Source organism: Bombus fervidus, chromosome 11, assembly GCF_041682495.2.
Source record: "Bombus fervidus isolate BK054 chromosome 11, iyBomFerv1, whole genome shotgun sequence".
Classification (NCBI taxonomy): domain Eukaryota; kingdom Metazoa; phylum Arthropoda; class Insecta; order Hymenoptera; family Apidae; genus Bombus; species Bombus fervidus.
Window position 1 is genome coordinate 7485159 of NC_091527.1, and position 21143 is coordinate 7506301.

At 48.4% G+C, this 21143-nt stretch overlaps 1 protein-coding gene across 4 annotated transcripts in view; it reads right to left on the reverse strand.

Annotated features, from left to right (window-relative positions):
- The window catches only part of Pxb (putative Hedgehog signaling attenuator pxb), a 229434-nt gene that overhangs the window by 26218 nt on the left and 182073 nt on the right, over positions 1 to 21143 (reverse strand). For all 4 annotated transcript variants that reach the window (XM_072012975.1, XM_072012974.1, XM_072012976.1 and 1 more), the window contains one exon: positions 7587 to 7699. In XM_072012975.1, coding sequence (XP_071869076.1) covers positions 7587 to 7699 — 113 coding nt within the window. The remainder of the gene's footprint in view (positions 1 to 7586; positions 7700 to 21143) is intronic.

A 21143-nucleotide genomic window follows, 5' to 3' on the forward strand; every position in this document is an offset into this window, starting at 1 on the left:
ACGGTACCCGGTTGAATCGACGTCACCCACACGTACAGAGAGAAATCCGGCGGGTGTCTCCGACGTCTGGCACGACGAGCTCATCCTCGAGGGCGACACTTTCGCTGCGTTGAATGCTGCCTCTCCTGACGGCCTGTCATCACCAATTATAACCCATTCAGGGCTGGCACGGGTTAAATTACCCATGGACTACCGTTTCCCCCTCACGGGTATCCGCTGCTCTGCATATACAGAAACAACGAGCATGATTCACTGTTCCCTGAACGAGGCATCGTCCAAGTCGAGGAAGGCCCGGCCGAAATTATCGAGTGATGTACGCGTTCCGTGCAGCTACGCGTATATGCACCGGACTTGGCCGCGTTTCGTACCTCCGTGTACGTCCGTCTAATGGCTCCGCAGAACGCTCACAATGGGCCCTTGATTACGCGCAATATCGGGGACGCGTAGCAAAACAAACGCAAGTGAAAAACCGGAGGAAGCGTAAAGAAAACACGAGCGGCGGCAGAGAGAACAGGCTTTAAAGCGCGACCCAAAGTGGTGGAACGGCAACTAATTCCCGGGTAAACAGAAGAAAAAACGGTTGAATCGGTGGTGGGTGACGAGAATTTTTGTCTTCGCTTAATTACCAGCCGGTGTTCCATGGAACGACGAGCGAGGTTTCCCGGCAACTCGAATAGCGACGCCTCTCATTTAGCAGGATCTTTGTTAAGCGGTCCTGTTATGAGTAAATCGTCCATCCCTTTAAGTACGTCCTTCTCGATTTCCTCGCTTTCAATTAGCTCGATGTTCCATTTTAATTTACTCTGAATGCCCCCGGGTACCTTCGAGCAGAAAGATTTTCGAGACGTGACGCAGAATCAGCAAAACGCGTCACGACGATTTACACCGCGAACGCGTACGTTTCCCAGAAGATTTAATTCTTGCCAACCGGGTCCCTTTAACAACGAGTCTTGCGACGTTCGCCCCGTTTCTTACACCGGCTGCGTTCCCCGGTAATATCCGTAAGTGCATCCCGCGATTTTCTTGCACGTGCACTTCTTACCAATGTCTCTGGCTCGCAACAGAAGCCAGCTCCGAGTCTTCCTGCCTCTGCGATCGAGAGGGATGAAATAGAGGGGTGAGAGAGAAAAGCGGAAAGGACTGCACACGTTTCCAAGACACCCGAGGCACAACGTTAACAAGCAACGACGCCATCGTCGGCCATCGACGACAGCGAAGACGAGTAAGTGCACGGCGAATGCAGCGGCCAACTAGACCGAGTCGGTTCAGACACCGGCCACTCTACATAATTGCTGACTGTTGTATAGTGTGTGAGTGCTGTATCCCCTCTGCGACTTGGCATCAGCCTCTACATCGTCTCTGGGGGCAAGCGTATTTTTTTCCTGACATGGGACGTTCGTACGGTCGCAGTTACGCAATGTTTGGATTTAGGCGAAAAACACGCACAAAAAAAAGGGGGATGTTTCGCGACCTAAATAGCTAGAAGCTAGCCAGCGCAAAACAATCTTTTAAGCAAAAGAGGCATAGATTTCGTTAGGGGATTTTAATAAATTTGCTATAGTATCGTTTCGGGAAAGGTCCGTCTCGCCTTTTCGATATGGTTCGCGAGAGAATTCCGGCGAGAACGAGCGCGGTACGTCCCGATGGAGCGAGTAATCGGATTTCCCCGAAATAAACGCGCGCGCCACCGAAAACGGGAATGGAAAGGGATTCGGTAACCGCTTGTTTGCCATGCGAAATAACCGGGGCTTGTTTGTCAGGCATCGTGTACAAGCCGAAACTGTGACGACGCCGGCGGGGGTTGGGTGCAGTGGGTCGCAAGAACATCCGAGAGAAGGAAGAGAAGAGTTTCTCGCCTCGTCGGAGAAACGAACTGTACAGAGAGGACAGGAGAAAGCGAAGTGCTCATGCAATGCAGATCGTTAAAGCGTACCGGCGCCCGTTGCGCCGGTGACCCGAATGTGGCTTACGGAGACAAAGCGAGGGCCAAAAAGGTGTAGGAAGATAGAGGAAAAAGGAAGAGGAAATAGAGGAAAGAGTAGCGAGTGGCCCCCGTCCGTTTCCTCGGTCTCGCGATTCCCTGTTTCTCGTTTACATCGTCTCTCGAATCTGTGCCGTGGCAAGTGGAACGTAAGTAATGCTACCCTCCCACCGCGCAACTGAGAAATATCGTTGAACCGACCGTTCCCTGGACTGTCTTTTTCTGCCCCTTTTTCTCCATTCCGCCGGCTTCCAGCATCGCGTTCGTCGCCACTGGCTCGCGCGACAATTCGCCCTCGGAACAACCCTCTGATGTTTATCGTTATTACCACGGGGGCAATTTCTGCCCGGCCAATCGAAGATTCGAATTAACGAGTATGCACGCCATGAGGAAGCGGGCTTCGTTTCACCGAAAAGCTTTTTCCTGCCTCGCGAACGACCCTCTGAAATCCTATTTTCTTCTAACGATCCGATTTGGCGAAGAAAGCGAACATTAGCCATTGAGTGGAAAGGTACGGTGATGGGATTACCGTCGTCTGATTCAAAGCCTCGTCGAAGATCATAACTCGAATCCCATTGGAATCGATTATCATCGATTTACAAAGAAGTCGTTGGAGGAAAGTAACATCGAAAGGCAGCTAAAAAAAAGTTCCATGGGACTCGTATCAGGCAGTTCGATCCGATTTTAAGTGTCGGATCACCCCTTAATGGCTATATAGGGATGTGTTTTTTCCCTCAGACGGCCGCCCGTTTCGTTGGCGCGAGGTTTCGCCAGGATTTCGCAGCGAGCATTGAACGCAACGGCGCGTTTACGCGAAATGGAGGCGTTACGAGCAGAGTTCTGTCTAGACGTAGTTTCGTTCCATAAGGGATAGTTACCGCAGAAAAGGTGCGCAAAGGCGGCCGATAGTCGGCTGCTCGGGCGAAACACTGAAAAATATAGGTTAGATTAGGCGAAGAGGTATTGCCGGGAACCTCGTAGCATCGGGAGACTGCCGGTTAAATAAAGACTACGGGATCTCTTCTCCACCCCCTAATCCCCCTTCCCTCGTTCGCTCGGTTCGACGCGACGGAGGCATTTCTTTCAGATTTTAAAGCTTGCCACGCCGTTTCTCTTCCAAGGATGGGATAAGGAAAATAAACGAGGGAAAGAGGGACTATTCCGTGGCCGCGGGTATCGATATCCTCGAGCGGTTGTCCCCGGAATGCGCTTCCGCGTGAGACGATGCCGATACAACGGTCGGGACTAGGGGTGGGATCGGTCAACGACATCAGAATAAAAATTATCGCGTGGCCTTGCGTCAGTTACGCAACGCGCTCGTTTCTTCTATCATTGGTACATTTATGTCCCGTGTACAGCAACATTTTTATTATTGCGAAATATCCACCAGTTGCGATCCATCGAGATGTTTATTGCCAGAGGAAATGAAAACGAACTCGTCGTGTCTAGATAGATGCTAGTTTTAGATTGTAGCTGCACATGAGCCAATGAAACTCATATTTTTGTGCATTGGAATATCAACTTTGTTTTGGTTTGCTAAGTTCAAAGGTAAACGAATGGACAGAATATTATCGCCGTTATTTGTAATCGTCAACCGGAGTTACATTTGACCTTTTTATAATAACACCGGTCGATACAAATGGACGAACGCGCTCTCTAAGACAGTCATTATAGCGAGTCATACAGTCGAATAGCGAGCATAGAGTTGAACAATAGCATTGAACGAGCGACGATTATGTACTTGTACTTACAGTGATTTTAATATACACTGACTATTGCAATTTTATCATTCGTCTCTTTATCAAACCAATCAACACGTTTAATACCCACGTCAGGATTAACGACAGAAATGTGTTCCATTATTACCAGGAAAAGGATATTCGATACGTTTCGTCCTTTGCTATCAGCCTCTGTCCAATTGTCGCTATAAATAATACCGACTACTACTGTCTTCGATCCAATACAAGCTACAACACGATCGAATAATTGCCTCCGCAATAACTCAGTCGACGCTGACCGACTGATATCGTGGCTCGTTTACATCACTTACAATTTGTCGCGACGAGCGAATGGAATAGGTTCGACGGTTAAAAGCGGGAGAAAATCGGTTCTCGACGAATCGTCCGGTTCGCGTGGCCGTTTAAAACAACGGCGTCGAATTATCGCGAATTGGTTGAACGACTGCGACGACGCATCGGGTCAGGCAGGAAATAGCATAGCGGCGTAGGCAAAGAGCGACGACGACGACGACGACGACAGCGAGGACGGAACGAACATTCATGGGACGAAGAAGGGAGAACGCGGAGATGGGAGTGAACACGGCTCTGATTAGCATACAAACTACGCGTGGTCGTGTTGGTTCTCCGCGTTTGCCTGGAACACGAACAAGCCGAGAGCGTTTCGCTCTCCCGTCCCTGCGCTTCTTACGCTCCTACACTAATGCACCGGCTATCCAAGATCGTGATTAAAAAGACACGCGCGATTTCGATCAAGGAAACGGTGACCTACTGCGTGGAAAAGTAGGCGAGTTTTACTTTCACGCTGCAGGGAAGAAAAGGCAAAGCAATCTTGTGTTTACAGGTTTATGGACACAGGTTCGTGATTACTTTTACTGCGATATATCCATACATGGTGAAAGTTCAAGTACGACAGGGATACTTTTTATAACGTCGTGCACCGAATAGAGGTAACGCGAAGAGAGGACAGTTTGTAGTTTATCGACGTTAAGGTTAAAGTTATTTAGTACAATCGTTCGAGTGGCTTTTATAAATTTTTTATAAATCAATTAAGGAACAACAAAGGAACAATTAAGGAATTCCAATGAATTTTTATCCTTTGCATATTCGGTAGAAACGAGATGAAGAATATACGTTAACTCTTGAGACACCAGGTAGAATAGCAAGGTTTATTACACGAGGAAATGCACGTGTCGTTCGGCGCGTTGGGTGAGCTGAAATGCTGCGAGGCGACAGAACACGCCGTTTGCCGTCACGTCGAGGAGAAGAAGCTGCTCCAAGCACAATGTAGAGGAAGATACCACCCACAAAGTCCGGCAACTCGACGCCGAGAGTCGGCGAGTCGCAGAGCGGTAACACTCGAGATACCACGCTTGTGGGCTACGATAATGGCCGGCTATTACGATAAATTGAAAAAACGGAATACAACAGAGACTCGGTTGTGCAAACAGACGTTGCTTTCGAATGGCGTGGAAACAAATTATCCACGTGGACGTCCAGTTGATCGAGCGCGAAAACCTTGTGGAATAAAAAGCTGCACTGCTGTACCTACATCGCCGAGTAAGGTCGGGGCCACACGAGCGTTGAAACGGCGCGACGTCCGTCGCGTGACGTTCGTTGTAGAAATATACTGTCCTACGATGCAGTCCACACGCTAGCAACGTGCGTCACTTCGATATACAACGGACGTCGTTTTAACGCTCGTGCGTACCAGGTCTAAAACGCAATGATTCATCTTGCTCGTAACAAATAATACACTCGCGAGAATTCAGGAAAATTCGACGCGTGAAGAATCTCTCGATTTTTGGAGAAGAGAGGAAAAGGGGAAAATAGGAGTCGCTCAGTACAAATACCAGAACTATCAATAGAGATATCACCGAGAGCTAGCGATAACGAATGTGCGTTACGATAACCGCGCGAATAGCGAAGCACACAGGGCCGGCATTGTCACGACCGGTGGACTTTCGAGAGGTTTGTGTCGATAAAAATACAACAAGCCACCGGTGAATCCTGAATGCGGGCCTCTGTCCGATCCAAAATCGTCTTGGCCCGCTGCCGATCTCTCGGCCAGAGTTCATCGATCGTGGCATCATCGCCCGCCGCGTCTTTTTACCGGCGACTCTCCCGGTGCACGCGAAATTAGTCGTCGTGCCTCTTTGCCAAGCAATTCATTTCGTTCCGGCTTTTTCATCGATCGATACCTCGACTGATTTTATTTTCAATCGTGGGAATGTCTCGAAAACACGCGGCGCAAATAAACACCAAGCGTATCTAATTCGAAGGTTTCGGTATGGAATTGGAACGTCTTGAAACGTTCAAAGTGCTATTTTATTGTCTGAGATACGGAAAATGCGACTTATTTTATTTTTACCTGTGATTTTGAAATATAAGAGTCGCGTGAATTTGTTAAAATAAAAAACGCGTCGAGCTAGACCTAAACAAAATTTCGCGCTTTATTCCTGAAAATTGCTTTCTTACGCGCCGCTGCGAGAGAATGTCCCAATCTCTGCGAGCATTTTTTCCCAGTCGTATTTCATATTTTACTACGTCGAGCGGACGACTTGCCGCATAAAGCAACGAGAGACAATGTCCGAATGGAGGTAAAGCGGGGCCCTGTAAATCTCGCAGCCGCGTTTCTGCGGTGAATGCATATTTCTTCTCTGTACGAGGCTCGATAGTCGCGCGGATCTGCGGCCAACTTGCTTACGCGGGCACAAAAGCGAGGGAGTTCTGTACAGCCGCCGTACCGTGTCGGAAATTATCAGTGTAACGTTGTTCTCTCGTTACCGGCGCGTAACACCGTCTCGACGCACGCCATTCCTTCAATGCCCTATTTCTGGCTAATTTAGGATTCCCTGAAGTGCGTTTTACCTTCTTTGGCCCTTCGTCCGCCTCGTCCAGGAAAGGCTTCTTTGTGATCTGACTTTCTCAACATTGTTGCAATTCTAAGACGATTCTTGTCAACGAATATGGTATGGTGTATTTTATCGTTTATGGTGTATTCTGTATTCTGTCGTTGTTGACACATGTCGCACGACTTAAGCTGTTCTTACAGTTGCTATTAAAAGTACTCGACTATCGTATTTATTACGCCATTTACAGATACTAATTAGATCCAAGTATATTAAATCTGATTTAGTAGCATTTTCGTGCGAAGATTAAACGTAGAATCAGATAAAAAAATTAATGTTTTGTTGTAAAATAAAGGTAGGTACATTTGCGAAAAGTATATTTTTTCGTAACCGCTGTAGTTACAACACGATTAAGCAATTCTAACGATGGTAACGAGCTATGGTTCGATAGTTCAACGCTCACTGGAATGGCAATTAGCTCCGCTTCCTGCATACATTTTAGATTCTTTTTACTATGCATTCGCGAAGCCTATCTGATTAGTTGTTGACAAACTTTCTATGACAAACGAGACAAATGACAGGGAGCCTGGAGTAGGGTTGGTAGATTGCGCGTAAACGAAGCAACGATGTCATTTACACGCGAAGGCAGTGAAGCGAAATGACCTATTTTGGGCTAATTTAATGGTCACTAGAATGTCAATGACGCGTTCTTCCTTTTTTCTTCGTGGTATCTACCAGACGTTTTCTTGTCCCTCCTTCGCCCTCTGAATGGCCACTCGAACCCTTGAAATATGGTTACAACCCGAGCGACCTCGAACCTCGAACACGTTACGATGCCCAGCCGGAATGAAACCTAGTCTTTATTACTGTGGAGTCACAAGCTCCTCCACGACGCGACCCTGAAGAGTTTTATGCCGTCAAACATAGCGTTTTGTTATTTTCTATCCTGTCCTATGTCGTTCTATACCGTCATCGGAATTACTTGTAAACTCGTAGAATTTTAGAATCTGTACTCACTTCCAGAAAACGACGGACACGATCGCTGCCATCAGGAGGAGCACCACCGCGCAGGTGATGATTAGGGCAGTGCTTTGTAGCGATGGATTCGTGTGGTAGGATGCATCGATCATCTGGAAACAAAACAGATCGTTCGTTAGGTAAATCGTGCGATTTATGATTGCCCTGGTATTAATTTACTTCGTAATGAATATTTACGATCTTCGTTCACTGTATTTTAGGATATGTTAGGGAAAAGTGTAGAGTGAATATGAATAATAGCGATGAAATATTCGTGCCATTAGAGGCATCTTAAAAGCGTGTACCGGTTTTAAAAGCTGTACAACATCGACCGATCCCTTTCAACGAATCATTGATATCGCTAAAAGTTATAGGAACTTCGTTATAGTAACTTTCGTGGTATTGATTTATGCCCTCGCTTTCAACAAGATTGTACGCGAACATAGCTTTTTTGGAAGTTGCATTCACTTTCAGGTGCATACGATATTTCGAAGAGTTATTGGATGCTTTTAAATGGTTGTTCAGATCATTGGCCTCGATAGATTTTTTAATAAGCGTTCAAATTATTAAAAAGCCATTTCTGCAATAAAACTGCAAATAACTATTTCTCGCTACCGATCGATCAACAGGACGTCGTTAGCGTTTCCTCGACAGAGATAGCAACTCGGCCAGTTACGAAACCGGCGTGTAATCACGACACGGTCGAAAGCCGTATGACGAAACACTGTTTCTCGTACTATGCGGATGCGGTAATAGCGGAAAAGGCGTATTAGCAGCCGTGAAACCGGATTTATTCTTCAAACGTTGCACCATTGTTTTTCTCTGCCAAACGCTAGACACACGAATAACGACAGTCAAATCAACGAGAAAATCTAGCGCGCGAGAATCCAGCTCGGAAAACACGAGATTCGCATGTAACGTCGTCTAACATTCTCCGCGAGAAATGCGCCTAGACGAGGGCGGCCCTTGGAAAACACACGCGACACGTGCCTGGTTTGCGCGAAGAGGAGGCAGGGAGAACAGGGCGTCGGCTGGCGGCGTTTTACGCGCAGCTTCGGTGAAAAGGGAAAGTGATTTTTGTTGGAATTTCCATGGCGGTGGGGCGGAGGCCAGATTTCCGGTGCCATTCTATCGGCTTTCTTCGTCGGTTCGTGGCCATTGTCGCGAGATCCGTGCGAATCGATCGATGCGTATTATGAGTACGAGACTCATTGACTTGGAGGTGCGAAACGCGTGGCTGGAAAGGGATGCTGGATAAATGGAAAGAACGACCAGTCGCTTTGGGACTGTGGATTTAATACGTATCGATAAGCTACCCCCGCTATGGCCCCGCGCCCGCCCTATATTATACTCGAATCGCGCATGTTTCGGGGGTTGGCGACGCGCCAGCGATGCGCTCGATCGTCGGACGATCGCGGGCGAAACGATGTTCTCTTGCGAATCTTTGCAATTGGAAAAATCTATTTCCCTTCTTAAAATCGTTCCAAGAAATTCAAGAGAATCGGAACCAGTGCGGAGCAAACGAGTCGTTCCATTTTGTTTTCCATATACATAGGAGCCCGGGAACAGTGGCGATTCGATGTACATCGATAAGTAGACTGCCTCGCCGAGAGTGGGAGTATACGCGCGATGGAATATTGTGCTACGTGTTGTTTGGCAGCGGTCCAAGAGAAGCAGCATTTATCAAAGGTTTCGTTGATGAGTGTATGTGTGAGAGTCTCGATAGGATCGCGGTTTCCCCGTGCGCGCGAGCATGTAAGTTGCTCTTTGTCGAGAACCACCCCATCCCTTCCACGCACTTAGAAGCGACTCGACTACGCGATTCTCTTCCTTCTCGCGGTGGCTCATCGCTCATCATTACGGAGATATTAATGGCGTCAGCTAATGGATTCAGCCGAGAGCTTAGCAGCCGGCTGGAGAATTCCCTACGCCCGGTCTCCACCACTTTGCGTCGCGTTTTTCCTCACGCAGAGGAAATAAAGCCAACGGAGATGATGTATCGTCTGACTGAGAACGTGATTTCCTCCCGAGATTTTGGGACGCGCCTCCCTTTCCAGACATTGTCCGTCGAATGCTCGTGTTTTACGCCACGACGTCGAGACGGTACACCAAGGGTTCGTACGTCCAGGGACGATAAGAGGAGAAAAGCGAAGGTGGCCAGGCGTTTCTTCCCTCCTCGAGATCGACTCACTTTTATCGGAAACCGACGCAGAATCCGCAGGCAGGCGACGTCCTGTTCGATAAAACTGTGGAACTGAACGTCAAACAGAACGAAAGACCTGCCTCTGTTTTCCTCTTTCTACCCAGAAAACCGGAAACTTGTGGGTCGTACGAAAGATAAAAAATAGGATTTCTGTTAAGTTTTCCAGGTGCATGCGATCGGCACACGCGCACCTCCGCAATATTCGATAAACCCGTGCATCTTTCGTACGACCAAAGTACAGTGATAGGAAGCGTTCCACAGCCGATCGTCCACGATCTTTCATTCTACATGTGTAACTGCGTGCAAGTCATAGAAAGAAACAGTAGCACAAGGCCTATATCAAGTCGGAAGCTGGACGTCCAATTAGTACGGAAAAATACTGCAAGTAATTACGAGCTTCTGAGAACTAAGAGGAAAAGAGTAATCAAGCGGCGGACAAAGGATGCACATAGCGTTGTTAGGTTCGGGATGGAACGTAAGCCGCTGTCAGGTTGTTACGATACCCTTCCCGAAGGGAAACCATACGTTTCCTCCGCGTTGTACACGCTACTTACGATTGCTCTGATTCAGCATCGCCCGGTACAGAAACCCGTAACCCGACTCCAGATCCAATTAATGGAATCCTAGAGCATAGTGGAGCGCGTGGCCCTACGAAATGCAATAACGACCTTACGTTTCCAATGGAATCGTATCGCGGGGGGCTGGGAACGCGTCTCGGTTGTCGAACTCGGAAATAGGGTGACTGGTCCGCGATGATTTCATCTCGGACTAGCCTTCTTGCGAAAGTGAGTCATCAGAGTTCTCATCGATACCCGATAATGTCGATTAATTTCGGTTTAGCTACTTAGTATCGTTTGGAAGAAAGAGCGGCACAGATTTGTAATAGGAACAGGACTGTTCCCCTGGACGAGACTTGGAAATCTGCGTCTACTCGGCGGTCGAATGGTAAACTCGCTAATCTCCGACATAATCTACTTAAACAACTACTCGGGAGAAGGGTCGCTTCGCCGAATTATACTTCAGGAAATCAAGGCTCTCAGACGGTTCTTGGGTTTAGGCCCGAAAGTTTGCTATCGGATTAACTCCAAGAAATCTCTCGCCGCGGTTTGCAACGCTATGTGATAGACTGCACAGACGATAGTCAAGCAGAACGTAGCATCACCATTGGGAAACATAACGTTAAGATTTCTCACGTTCTTCAGTCGATCTAGAACACGCGCTAGATCCAGATTTCCTAAAGTTTCGAAATGTATATGAAAGGTGGAACTGATTAGTCGTTGATTCGTTCGCGCGAACTGTACAAGAAGTAAACGTAACAGCATCGATTAGAGAATTCCATCAACCAGACACCGTTAATGATAGACCGACTATGTCATAGTTCTATATTCGTTTATGGACTACTCTAGCTCTGTGTTTTCGAGCTGCTATCGTAGATTTCGACTAGCACGGACCTCGACGTCGTCCGTTTCCTCTATCCTCTTCCGAGTCCCTTGAAATTCCTCGTAAATGCGCGAGACGTTTCGGTGCCTCGTGAACAGACAGCAGCGCCTTATCTGCGAACCTATCCTGCCAGTTCAGGAATGCGCCGCGATGATGAGAACGTGACAGAGAGTTACAAACTTGCTGCGTTTACTTGGCCGAGTATCGTTTATGGTGACTGTAAGAGCGCTTTGTATGTGTTTCGTTCAGAGGATAAAGCGTATTTTACGAGTTCGTCGTGGCACTCGTAACTTTCAATGATAATATTTACGCTGTGGCTTTGAAGAATTTACGATTAGAACGAGCAAAGCATGTTTCGTTGTACGTAGACGTTGAAGAATTCAACGCGTGCACGCACATGTAATTCGCAGATATCGCGGATCAGCGTTGACTCTGATACGGAACGAATTAACAGGTAACAAAGCGTGCGAGATGGACATTGAAAATGTCGCAACCAGATAGCGAAGCAATTAAGCGAACGCTTCCATTTCCACGGCGAAAATTACTTGGAGATTCTTGGAAGTCGGCATATGCCCTGTGCGGGACACGTTCATCCTGCTTTATGACTACCAGTTTATGATGTCCTTCGTCGTCGAGCAGTAAATGCGGTCGTACAACGGCGAGAACGCGTTATTACTCGGTACGCTTAATTTGCATAGCGACACACGGACGTTGCATCGCGTTGTCGACCGCGGAGCTCGTTGTTTTACGCACGGATTCGTCGTTTCCCACGGATCGAACGCGAAACTTAGATCGAGCAACGGAAACCGGTTGCACGATCGCTTCTCCGACGAACTCCAATGTTTGGCGAACGAGTATAGAGGTCCCACGATAGAAATTAAAAGGCCGCATACATAACCATTAGACGTGCCTGTTGCAGATTGCCCTCCGGTCGGATCTGCTCGGAAGCTATCAGAGCGACGAGCGTATATAGGCGAGGCGATCAACGCTGGAAATCAAAGCGAGGAGGTATCGTTCGGTCTCGAGCTCGTCGCAGGTAGAGTCAAGGGGAATATCAGATCATTCGGCGACGCAAGGGCGCCTCGGTGGTTTCGTTTCCATCGAAGTTTCGGCCTCTCCCCGCGCCAGCACAGAGAGAACAGACACAAACGGTTTCGTGCCATCTTGATTCCGCGGCAGAGTCTCTCGATTAATTAGCGTGCCGTGGTTAATGAAGCCAGGCCGAACAACAGGGCAAAAGGGGCGAGTTTGAGAGTTCGCAAGGGCCATAGAGGAAAGGAGAGTAGGAGAGAGAGAAAGAGAGAGGGGGAAGGAGAGGAAGCGTTTCTCGGTTCTCTCGGCCTTGTGGAATCGATATCGCGTAATGCGATCTCTTTGGTCGAGAGCGCGGATATTATGTTCGTCGGACTGTGCACGTATCGTCCACTGTTCGAGGGTGGAAAAAGGGGGCCAGAGATTCGAAAAGCGCAGTTCATTCCGGATATAAATAACCGTTCGTGGCCGGTGTAACGTATATTTTAATGTCACCTCACGTGACGTATATGCCCGCCGCTTAAAGCGACCGCTACTTTCCAAAAAGCTCCTCCTCATTTATCATGCGAGTGATTCAGCAACGGGACGCGGCCAGTTTGAATTTCACTTGATTCCGGTTATTAATGGATTCGCGGCGCCCCGTATAATTCGCCGTTCGACGCTACGATGAACGTACATCGTAGTTTCACCGAGCTTTTCCCACCATCGCTAGAAGAGGGAGGACTCGAACACTAGTCTCGCTCAACGTCGCGACATCGCTTTTCACATCTCGCGTCGATTTCCAACGGGAATCGAGGTATCCTACTACGATTGGCAAAAATCGACCCGCGCGTTATAAAGGTGTCGCATCGACGTAACTATCGCGGAATTACGCCAACCGCCATCCCTTCGGTCCCTAAATCTCAGCGCCACGAAATAAATATGCGCATAACAAGGGCGTGGATGTTCCCCTGGTGCGTATGAACATGCATGAGTCTGTAAAACATTCGATTTGCAAGGGAAACATTAGCATGAACGGCACGTTCGTAACAATAGCGGGAGACGAGAGCAGACGCGACGGCACCGGTTGGATCGGTCAATCGAAAATCGTCTCTCGTTGATTTAACAACTATCTGCTGGCCGTATACAGCCCGAATGGGGTCTGGCTTGGTCGCCACTCGTCACCGGAACACGTCTCCATTCGACTGGGACACGCTAATTACGCATTTGTTCAGGAATTTGCATGCGTTACGCCATCGCGTTACCAAGAGTTTACGTGTCCCCGCGATTCGTCGTAACGATTCGTTACGAGCCGAACGATCGCGCCGGACGACTCTCGAGCTGGCTCGTCCGATTCCTGTTGTCCCGGAGGGTCACGATCGCCACGTTTACCGTGCATTTGTTGCCGTGTCGCTGGCCGAAATTGTCCCATTGAAAATCGTCTCGTTAGAGCAACGATTCTGTCCAACGCACCCCGCTGAATCGCTGATGTTCCGTTTTTTTCCCCTCTGTGCGCTCTTTCTTCGTGACGATGGGCTCGCCTAACCAAGTCTGGGATATTCGCGGCATATTCTACTGATTGCTACCGCTCTCGTCTGCCCACCGACGGGTCTATACTACTGCGCGAAGTAGTCCGTAATTCAGAAAGAATAACCGGTGCCTTCTGTAAAAGCGGCCAAAGCAGAAAACGAGACGAGAGATTCTTCGCAGGACGACGGCAATTCTAGAACAGTCTCGCTCGTATACGCCTCGGGTCTTTTCCAATCAGCTCGACGCTCTACCCTCTTCGAGACGAAGATTGCACGCAAGCACGAGGTTGATTCTCGTTCCGGTGGTCGTCGAGCGTCCCGTACACGGTCGCTCTTCGTTGTTTCGGCCCGCTGCCGACCGACTATTTATCGAGCAAATATTTCCCGGTTATTTTTCCATTCCGTTTCTTCTTTATTGTTTTCCAATCACCGTCCGACATCGATCGCTCCTTTTATCCACGAGGAACGCGGCACGCTCGCGTCTCTATTGTTCCGACTGTGTGTCGTTCCCTCGCGTGTCTCGTCCCTCCGCCGACGAGTAATTTGCAGAGAAAATTGCTTGCGAAACATTTTCAACTGTCTCGATGCTGCGAGAAAAAATATTTGCAAGGAGGATGAATCGATCGTTTTCCACGATTTCCTCGCATCGTATCCTACGATCTTCGCGATGCGACATCGCCGTTGTCAAAGAATTATTTATTATAGATAATATCGAAATTGAATCCGATGGAAAAGAACGTCTCCACGGCTTACGCATCCACGGGAAACACCGGCCGTTTTTCGTCGACGGATTAGCCGACAAGCAGAAGAAGCAGGGGATCGTTGACGAGGGGAGACGAAGGTCGAGAAGCGAGAGTGGAGTAGCTTCCAGGCGGTCGAATGATCGGAAGAAACCCTTTTTATCTCGGGCCGGAACGAAAGGTCGGTACTTGGAGCGCTCTTGTTTATTTGCCAGCCTCCCTCCATCCCCTGTCGTCCCCTTTTATCTCTGCGGATTCGTCGCGACGAGAAAAAGCCGAACCAACAGACGCGTAAAATCCGTGTACGCTTTCTTCTCTTCGTCTGCCTCGTCGTTTTCTCTCTCTTTCCGTCTTTATTCTCTGTTACATCGCTTTCCACGCTACTCTCTTCGCGTCTCAATAAAACAACGCGCGTTTTACTACCGTTGTTTTCTCCGCTGGCGACGGAAGAAGTTCATAAATATTTGATGCGCGTAATGAAATGTCATACAACTGGCGCGAGCCCGCCGCTTCGATCGGATTCAAACGAGATCGAACGTTAAACGACCACGAGACTCGTTGTTTTCGCCGAGGCGCCGCGCCTCGATTAATTTGCGTCCTCTCGCTCGATTTGCCGCAAACGCCAGCAACTATTTGCACGTCGATCGTCCCGTTGACGGTCGTTGATAAAAACGTATTTATTTCGAGCTGTTCGACGAACGTTCGCTGTCGATATGCTCGATGATGAATGGAATCCAGTCGCTGCTGAATATTTCCATAAATATGCCCCCGTTCTTCGCGATGCTTGTCACTGGACCAGAGTTTCGAGTCGATTCTCGGTACGCGGCCCGCGAAACTCCCAGTTTTATCTTTAAAATATCTGAAGTCGACTCGGGAAACGTATGAATAAATCATCGTGAGTACGCGAGGATGAACGACGTTTCGAAGGGATATCGAAGTCGAATCGAGTCTGAGCTTCTTAATTCCTTTTGGAAACAATCGACGACCAAGGGGCTGCCATTTTTTCTTTACCCTCGCCTCCGTCGGGGTTAGAAAACGCCCGGGGCGACACGTTCGCAGAGGGAGGCAGATGACAAAGATTATGTGCCGGAGCAGCGTTTAACCGATCTCAACATTCCGAACGCGGGTTTAATATCGACGCGTCGATGAGTCTCGTAAATCATTTCGCCGTTAATGAAATTCGAAGACGACGACTTCACGCAGAGTTTACGACGACTTTCCAGTTGATCGTGACGACGTCTACGACATCTTGCCTCTCCATTCCCTTTTGAAAACCATACTTCACCAGCCTATTTCTACGTTTAGCAGAGAATCTCCTTTATTGATGGGAAACTTGTTCGAAACGAGAGAACTTTCGTCGATTCTCCGACCCTTCGTCGAATCAAGTAGATGCACGATTAGCAACGAAACAACACTCGAATCGTTCCAGTCTTCGACATTATCGCCCGGATCGTTTCAACCATTAGATGGCACATTATTTGGAAGAGCTCGCGGAACGGCAATTCCAAGCGTATAATATCTGGTCCCCCGAAATGGCGCAATATCATAGGGGATGAAAGCACGGGGTGGAGAAGACAAGACAGGGGGATGCTGTGTGTAGGAGTGTTTAACGACACGGAGAGCAACATTCCGGACGTGCTTTAATATCGCCTACCGTTTCATTCAGGACGCGCGACGCTTCAGGATGGTCTACCCTCGCCTTCTACCCTGTTAGGTATTTCGCCTAAAATCTACTCACCCTACCTCGTCACAGTTAGGAAGATCCACTAACCCTTCTGCCAGCCACGTGGCACCCGTGGGGCGAATTGTTTTTGATATTCGAAACGGAACGAATTGCGGTGCCGCTTCGGTGAATGCTTCGCGGCAACCCACTCACCCTTCCTGCCTCCTTTTACAATCCTGTCTCTGTTGCCTCTGGCTGACTCGCCGCCGTCCGAAGCAGTCGGAATTATCGCGCACGCCTCCGGGCTTTGGCCGATTTTTCCACCGGCTGTCTCGACGAGAATGAAAATTTGCTGCTCGACGATGGTGTCTCGAGCAACCAGGTTTTCCTTTCAATTAAGTCACTCCGTTAAGATGGCAACTTAGTTAGCTCTGTGTTCCACCGGTAAACAATGTTTCTCCTTTCTCCATTTCCTCGGAGGTTTCACCCTCTGGTATCGAGGTTGCTAGCATTTCTATCCTATCGCGTGTACGCTCGTGAGTTTCGAAGAAAGAGGGTAAAGAAAGTCGACGTTTCGACGCTCGAGTTCGCCGAGCTCATCGCCGGATACCGATAGCGATTTTTATTAGGTTCGACGCGAGGAGAACAGAAGAGCGATAACCTTCTTATATCGTTCAAACGCGTTATTCTCGCAAAGCAAGCTCCGCGTGCTTTCGTAGCTTATAGCGACGCAGAGAATGAGAGCGGAGTCACGAATTCGGCTCGCTGTTGTGGAAAAATATTATTCGACCGAGATTCCAGGGTAGCTGGAAAAATGCAGCGAAAGATTGAATTCTGCGTCAGCGGCCGCGTACGGAAGACACGGGCTTCGAGTGGGATGAAATTTTCATTTGGAAAAAGCTCGTTATCTCGTACGTCAGCCAGAGCCGAGAATCGGCTAACGTTGCATTAATATTTCCCACTTTATTTCGAGGAATATTTACTCGCTAAGGGAAAATAAGTCCGCCTCTAAGCGAATTAATTATACCTCTGTCTTAACGCAGCCCGTAGTTGTTACCTCGGCCGGCTCGATTAAATCTTCCGTGCTATCGTTACCATCCGTTTCTTACCGCGTCTTTTCCTTCCATTTTCATCCGATGCTCCATTCGTTTTCCCGTCATTGCCCTCGCGTCGCTATAAAAATAATCGTAACAGGCAGAGAATGATAAACTGACGAAACGAAGCTGGTCTTTCGTTTGTCGAGTTTCCAGCGAAGTTCGTCAAAAGCGATTGCTCGCGAGCAACGAAATTACCGGAAGCGCGGTTGCTGCCGTGCGTGGCTGGCTTTCTGTATCGGTAAGCTCTATAACGAGCGGTAAGTCTCTATTCACAGGTGCGTAACGGGAATCGAAGACAAATGAACCTTCTCCATGCAAAGTCTCTCTCCCTCTTCGCGTCCGTTTCTTCTCATAGACTACTGGAACGAGGTTATCGAGGGAGAGAAAGAACGGCAAAGAGAGAAAGAGAGAGAATGGGGAGGGGAAGAAAGCCGAACAGTCTGTAAATTGAACGATGTTATTTGCCAGGAAATGGAAATCTTCGCGAAGATGCACGCTCCTGCAATCTCTCCTCTTTCTGTTAATTTCTCGTTTGTTGTAGACTCACGAAGTAGGAAAAAGAAGAAAGTCGGTGAAGCGGCGACTCGAAAGCCATAGTCTGTAGTCGATGAAAGCTCGGCGAAAGCGTTTAGCCAAACTCGCGTTCTCGAGTGGGGTGGAATATTCGTTCGTGAGATTCGAATATCTTCCTGGTGAAAAATAGAGTGCTTCACCTTTCTCGGTCGCTTCTTTTCTCATCGATCTCGCGGCAACTCTTTCGTGTAATCCATTCGCCGGTTTCCAGGTTAACAGAGAGGGACGAGAAGGGAAAAAGGAGGAGGGGGAGCGCGTTTTTACAGGCTTGTTCGGCTTCTTTTCGAAAGATCGACGCCCAGGAAAAGTTCCAATTTCCCTTTTATCGGGGATTCTGTTTCATTTCGGGCGTCGCACATAATATTCCCCCGAACCGCGGGATTAAACGGCGAAGCCGAGAATTTCCTTTCTTCGCCGTGACACCCTCGATCGTGATCGAAAAATGAATCCAACAATGGCGACACCTCGACTTCGTTACCCCTCCGACATATCAAACTATTCGAAAAACCAATCTCCCGTGAAAATTACACGTAGTTTCCAGGGAATTTTCATTTAATCTCGGGTATCGATTATTCGTTTCGCTAGCTGATCTCTCGTTCTAAGCCGTAAAATACATTCAGAAATTTCCCTTTGCCATCTTACAATCGAGTCGTAATTCATAATGATTTAAAATGTGTCAGTTTTATCGGGAAGATTCGCGTTGCTCACCGTGAACCGGCAGCATACGCGGCCATCATTTTCTCTCACCCTCTCCTTGTCTCGTCAGTCGGCCGCCGGGGTGGCCATTATTTAAATTTCGTCCCCGCTGATTCATCGTTTCAACGTCAATCTCTGCTAGCTCCGTTCACCATGGAAATTTATCTACCGCGGAACGAGAGAAAGAGGAAGAGGAAGAGGACGAGGACGAGGACGAGAACGAGAAGACGAGACTCGTCTCGTCATCCTCGGAAATCGATCCGATGGTTCGTTTCGAGAAGCTGCTCGTCCAGCAACAGAAGAACCAGAGCCACCCAAACTGTTTGCGCGTCATCCTTTCACAAAAGGGTTCGCGTGGTTTCAGCTTTGATCCCTGTGGACAATGTTACAGGCTTTCACGTTCGTTGCTCGCAACATGTAATTTTCTCCCACCTTGTACCTTCCCAGGGTGAACCGTTTCTCGTAGATGGGTAGACCCGCGATATCGCCGGATTCGTTTGCTTTCGAGTGCCGAAACGCTTAACCAGACGCGCTCTTTACACCGCTATCGATCCACTAACCCAGTAAACGATGTATTACCTGTGTCAATATCAGTCAGAAGCTCTGCGGCTTACACAACCGGTTAACCAGTGGCTATTATTGATCTTAACAAGAATTCCGCGCGTTTGCCGATGCATATTGAAACGACGCGTGCACGCGACCGCGAATTCGCGATTTTCTGCTTTCAGAGCAAACGGCGAATTACCATCTATTCAAAGTCTACGGGACAAGGGAAACTAGAACGTTGGAATCTCGCGAGATCCAGAACGAACGATGCGATTTTCCGTTGGAAAGGGGCGGTCGCCGTGTCCAGCTCGAAGAAGAATCGAATATCGGATGAGAAATTCTTGTCGTCGACGGGATTAGAAAGTTTTTTGCTCGGCTGGAACGGGTAGGTGGGCGGCACCCGATAATGAAGTAATCCGAGGAAGGAAACGGTAGCTGTCGCTGCCGGATCCTCCTTTTTCACGAACGGCGACGATTCGAGGGGTGGACTCCGCGTCGTTCACGTCGAGGTTCGCCGTGTGTGACATTCGAGCAGCCGCCAAAGGGATCGTTAGGCCGACCAGGGACACGATTCTCATCGAATGTATACATTCACCCTTTAATCTAGCCCCGGCAGACGATGTCTGAACCGGAACGGGGTGAAGCTATGGCTCTGCTATTCCCTGCGTTTCACCCCTGCACCGCACATTTCGATTCTTTCTTTTCTCGTCGGATTGGCCGCGTTTAGCAAGATCATTCCCGACCAGTTCAAAGATAGGAGAAAAAGATTCTTTCTCCTATCCATCATATTCGAACATCAGCCTAGAAAGGCTTCCACTTTATCATCGTTAAAAAAAGAAGGTTATCCATTCAAACACACGCACCCAAGAAATTGAAAAAAAAAAAGGAAAAGAAAAATGTAGTTTGGAAGGGTCGATTTAAATTTATATAGCCGCGAAACAGAATCAACGATATCACCTGTGGTCCCGTTGTTGCCTCGAGTCATGAAGCTTCCCTCCGGAAAAGCCCGGAATAACCCAGCTTCTCGCTAATCGTAGCTCTTTGATACCCTTGCCCTGGGAAACGATCCCTTTTCAAGGAACTCTCGCTTTCCCCGGAGGAAACGCGTTCAGCCGAGAATGGATGACGCGGTCTCGTGCTCGCCGCGGCGGAACTCTCCATGGAGTTTCGAAGTAGCCTCGTTTACGGAGTTCGACGCGACATTAATTCCCGGGCAACCGCGGCCTTTTTCGCACTGAACCGCCGGAGAATCTGTGCCATGGTGACACGAAGGCCGAATCGCGAATGAAAACGGAGCGAGCGCCGTGAATATCAACGGTATTAAAGTTTAAGCCGTCCTTTCGTTTGATGCTCGGCCGGCAGCCGCGAGATTAAAGCGCGAAACCGAGGAGGTCTGCAACGTGGTGAAATTGTGTTTTAAACAAAAAAAAAAAAAAAACTCGGGCCATGACTTTAACGAAGACTCGAGAAATGGGAACGTCGCTGCGAGGAAATTGATCGTTGACTAATATTCCACCCCCTTTTAACACCCGATAGAACCGTTCTCTCGTTAACTATCCGTTAATTATTTAACGCTTACAACGTGTAAAATTCCAAAATTCTTGAGAAAATTTATTAAAACATCTGTCATTGTTATTATTCCGTTTGAAGTCGATTCAGATTTCAGCAGACTCGTCTGAATGTCCTATCTAATTTATTTAATATTTTCGCAGGAAGATTCAAAACGAAGCTCGATTGTATTAATCGTTCGACGTTGGAGAAACGTTGGTACGGTTACCGAGCAGCCCCTCGTTAGTCTCTGCCGCCTGTGACGAAGGAAGTTGGGCGTCGTTCGAGCGTGAACGGAACTTTCGAGGATTTCGAGGGACAAAGCTCCTCCTTATCCTCTTTTCGTCGTCGCCCTCGCCACTTGTTTTCGCCGATCGTCTCGTTTACCGCAACCTCTGGGAATTAGACATTAGCAGGGATAGAGAAGAGGCTGGCATATTCGATGGGACGCGTTCGTGCTTCCGGTCGGAAAATTAAACACGAACCCTGCTTGTGTGCGCGTTGAAACGAT